The sequence below is a fragment of the Camelina sativa genome, chromosome 9 (assembly GCF_000633955.1).
Source record: "Camelina sativa cultivar DH55 chromosome 9, Cs, whole genome shotgun sequence".
NCBI lineage: Eukaryota > Viridiplantae > Streptophyta > Magnoliopsida > Brassicales > Brassicaceae > Camelina > Camelina sativa.
Window position 1 is genome coordinate 445,208 of NC_025693.1, and position 4,697 is coordinate 449,904.

Here is a 4,697-nt window from a genome sequence, read left to right on the forward strand (position 1 = left end):
GCAAGTTAACCTAATAATAGAATCGACCTTTCTTTTGATAACTCAGCCATATATATTGTTCATTTTGATAACTCATCCGTTATTCACTATAACTTAGCCGTCACATGAATCAACGTGACCTTTCATGTTCCCGTAAAACTATAACTCAGCCAATACATGAGAGTAGATACTAAAATGTGGAAGCATGAAAGGTGGATACATAGAATTAGCCGAAGAAAAAAAGGACGTTTAATACATGAAAAAGATGGGAAACTATACGAATAAATGGAAAACAATTATTTTAAAATAAACAGAAATTAGAGTCACAAATTGATAAGGTAAAACTGGAAATCACTGCTAGAAACCCTAAAGGATCTTAAAGACTTTGAGGGACAACCACTAAAGGTAACAGTTTTTGCACTTGATTTCAAAGTCTCTGAAGCAGAGAGAACGGGAACACATCACAGCACAAACGGGTTTAGGGAGTGACGGGCTGTCAGGATAGCGATGGGAGGCTGAGTATGAGTTTTTCCGGGCCGTATCAAAACGAGATAAATCATCCAGAAAATAATTACCGGTTACAATGGCATCCGAAGACATCAGAGGATAATGATTTGCATCAAACAGCTGGAGATAATGGATGGTCATATCCTCATTCCCTTGACAAATACTTGGTACCCCACAGTCTAAGGTGGCATAACCATCGGCCGGTACAATACGACTGAGAATATCAATCCCACGCTGGATATCTCTATCCTCAGCCACAACCCTTAGCCCTTCGAAGTAAATGGCAATGGGGTTGCCGGCCTCAAAGCATTTGACAAAGAAAGGCCTGTGCCGCCCTTCATTTTGGAGGCCACCATCAGGGGCATTGGATGTGTTGATTTCTGATGGATCAGTACAAAGGCAATATATAGCAGCTGTCTTTAGAACTTCATCACTGTATACTGCATTTTTCCCCCTACGACCAGCCCTTAAAATAGAACCAAGTGCGGTCCATCCACCATATTCTGCAGCATTTTCTGCAACAAGGGAAACGATTTTGATGAAAACGTCGTCGGGGAGATCCGGCATCTTGGGTGCTAGCGCGGACATAGTGTTGAAAAAAATAATTTTATTCTAGTTTGTAGTTGAGAGGTAATAGACTAAAAACGGGAATATTATAACTCAGACACTTGGTTCTATTTGTAGTTGAGAGGTAATAAATAGACTAATGATTTTAGGGTTAAGCATATTTTGGCGGGAAACCATAAGTTAAAACTATAACTCAGCCATAACATGAATCGACGTGACCTTTCGCTTTCCCGTAAAACTATAACTCAGCCGTAAAGCAATATTTTGGCGGGAAACTAAACAATAAAATTATTGCAAGTTAACCTAATTTATTGGTAAGCAATATTTTGGCGGGAAACCATAAGTTATTCCTGTAATAGACGCATCGACGAGACCTTTTCAGATTATTCCTACTGATAATTCAGCCATTACTAACTAGAACTCAGTCAATACATGAATCGATGAGAATTATGGCTGAGTTATCATTAGAAACGAAGGTCATTTCTTCAAATTGTTTATAATGATAACTCAGTCATCATTCTCTATAACTCAGCCGTCACATGACCTGTAACTCAGCCATATAGATTGTTCCTATAACTCAGTCATAACTCACTATAACTCGGCCGTTAAGCAATATTTTTGCAAGTTAACCTAATAATAGAATCGACCTTTCTTTTGATAACTCAGCCATATATATTGTTCATTTTGATAACTCATCCGTTATTTACTATAACTCAGCCGTCACATGAATCGACGTGACCTTTCGTGTTCCCGTAAAACTATAACTCAGCCAATACATGAGAGTAGATACTAAAATGTGGAAGCATGAAAGGTGGATACATAGAATTAGCCGAAGAAAAAAGGGACGTTTAATACATGAAAAAGATGGGAAACTATACGAATAAATGGAAAACAATTATTTTAAAATAAACAGAAATTAGAGTCACAAATTGATAAGGTAAAACTGGAAATCACTGCTAGAAACCCTAAAGGATCTTAGAGACTTTGAGGGACAACCACCAAAGGTAACAGTTTTTGCACTTGATTTCAAAGTCTCCGAAGCAGAGAGAACGGGAACACATCACAGCACAAGTGGGTGAAGGGAGTGGCGGGCTGTCAGGATAGCGATGGGAGGCTGAGTATGACTTTTTCCGGGCCGTATCAAAACGAGATAAATCATCCAGAAAATAATTACCGCTTACAATGGCATCCGAAGACATCAGAGGATAATGATTTGCATCAAACAGCTGGAGATAATGGATGGCCATATCCTCATTCCCTTGACAAATACTTAGTACCCCACATGCTAAGGTGGCATGACCATCGGCCGGTACAATACGACTGAGAATATCAATCCCACGCTGGATATCTCTATCCTCAGCCACAACCCTTAGCCCTTCGAAGTAAATGGCAGTGGGGTTGCCGGCCTCAAAGCATTTGACAAAGAAAGGCCTGTGCCGCCCTTCATTTTGGAGGCCACCATCAGGGGCATTGGATGTGTTGATTTCTGATGAGGGATCAGTACAAAGGCAATAGATAGCAGTTGTCTTTAGAACTTCATCACTGTATACTGCATTTTCCCCCTATGACCAGCCCTTAAAATAGAACCAAGTGCGGTCCATCCACCATATTCTACAGCATTTTCTGCAACAAGGGAAACAATTTTGATGAAAACGTCGTCGGGGAGCTCCGGCATCTTGGGTGCTAGCGCGGACATAGTGTTGTAAAAAATAATTTTATTCTAATTTGTAGTTGAGAGGTAATAGACTAAAGTAACCGAATACTTGTATATATATAGAGATGGAATAATATTATATTATTTGGTTAGACCAGAGTATTACAACTCAGCTGTCAAGTGAAAATATCAGCCATTACTCTTTTGATAACTCAGCCATAACTCACTATAACTCAGTCGTAACTTGACCTTTCGTTTTCCCGTAAATAATATAACTCTTTTGATAACTCAGCCGTTATAATATATCATTCATTTACCCGTCAAGTCATATATATCACTTATTTACTTCAAAATTGTTTCTTGTGATAACTCAGCCATTACTCAGACGTCACATGACCATTCGTTCTACCGTAAATATTATAACTCAGTCGTCAAGTCATATATATCACTTTACTCAGCCATAATGTTACTATCTCAACCATAACTCAGCTGTCACATGAATCGACGAGACCTTTCGTTTTCTCGTAAATATAATAAATCAGCCGTCACATGACCTTTCGTTTTCCCGAAAATACAATAACTCAGCCATAAAATCATATTTTGGCGGGAAAAAATAGTTATATGATTTGGTGGTATTACGGTATCAAGGCAACTAACACCAGTTAGACAACACCATTTTAGCTGTATTACGATATCTCAGCCATTGCAGATTTATAAATCACTATAACTCAGCCGTTATATTAATCGACGAGACCTTTCGTTTTCCCTTAAATACCATAGCTCAGCCATACATTAGTATAACTCAGTCATTTGCTTTCAGATTGTTTGTTGTGATAACTCAGCCATTACGTTACTGAAATATTTAATTAAAAAAGGAGTTTACAACAGCAGAGACTGAAATATTTAATTAAAAAGAACAAATATAAGATAAATTATTCAAGAGTTCTTAAAAATAGATTTGAACTATTTAAGTTCATATTCAGTTTCCACTCCCAGCATATTGATTAGTCATCTCTCTAGCCATGGCGTCAAACCTTCTCCTATCAGATTTGTAGAGGTTAGCAAGGTATTCAATGGTCTGTTCCTCATCATTGACCTCTGGTTCAATTAACTTCTCCACTAATTCCTTGAAAACCTTAACAATGGACATGGGAGTCCACCAGTCGCGCCTCAAACGTTTTAGGTGAATGCCTCCCCTATCTGCTACATTTGGGTGGCAAATTCTTGTAATGAAAACAACCTGCATAATCAAGAAATTTTATTTAAAAAACTATTGAGTTGCTGCAAAAAAAGGAGTACTAATAATCATGCTTGCTAAAATAAAAAGGAGTATAATCAAAAATAGATACCTTGGGGGGACTACTTGGGTAATCAGGTGGAAAAGTAAGCCTAAGTTTAAACACTCCCCCTTCATAAGGAGTATTCACTGGTCCGATTAGAGTAGCCTCCCAACGGAAAATGTCGTCATCAACAGTTACTAAAAAAAAGGCAAACACTCAATCTCTTTTATCCTTAACAGTAAAACAAATCTACTCTGAAGATGTATGTGTTTACCTGCTGTGATGTTTGGCGAAAGATCCCTGTTCAGACATCTCAGATCAGTCCTTATAAGGCTTGAAGGAGAACGACGGGCCATTTCTGACGGATTGAAGGAAGAATGTAAATAGATTTTTCGAATCTGAGAGATGATTTAGGAGTTTTCGTGAGACAAATGTTTGATGAGTAAGTCCGATAGCAAAAAGTATTTATAATATGCGAAACGTCGCTTTGGTTTACAAAAAGTACCCCTTCGGCTTCATAAGCGACGCTTCGCGTATTACGCCTTCAATCAATTACGGTTTTACAAGTCTCTGATAGCGCTGTTTCGAACTATAACTCAGCCTTAACGTTACTATCTCAACCATAACTCACTATAACTCAGCCGTCACATGACCTTTTGTTTTCCCGTTACTATTATAACTCAGACGTCAAGTCATATATATCACTCATT

The 4,697-nt window shown here is 38.2% G+C and overlaps 1 protein-coding gene across 1 annotated transcript; it reads right to left on the reverse strand.

The window, feature by feature from the left end:
* Positions 3,687-4,343, reverse strand: LOC104714866 (ubiquitin-conjugating enzyme E2 2-like). The gene is made up of 3 exons (XM_010432338.1): positions 4,262-4,343; positions 4,057-4,184; positions 3,687-3,947 (listed from the first exon to the last, which is right to left on the reverse strand). Exons 1-3 carry the CDS (start codon positions 4,341-4,343, stop codon positions 3,687-3,689), a joined length of 471 nt encoding a protein of 156 aa, XP_010430640.1.

What these genes read in the sequence shown, in the direction of transcription:
- LOC104714866 (XM_010432338.1), bottom strand. Translation starts at nt 4,343, where the DNA reads ATGGCCCGTCGTTCTCCTTCAAGCCTTATAAGGACTGATCTGAGATGT. An exon ending in TTCGCCAAACATCACAGCAG is followed by an intron (nt 4,185 to 4,261) that starts GTAAACACATAC and finishes CCTTTTTTTTAG; the next exon opens with TAACTGTTGATGACGACATT. An exon ending in ACCCAAGTAGTCCCCCCAAG is followed by an intron (nt 3,948 to 4,056) that starts GTATCTATTTTT and finishes TTGATTATGCAG; the next exon opens with GTTGTTTTCATTACAAGAAT.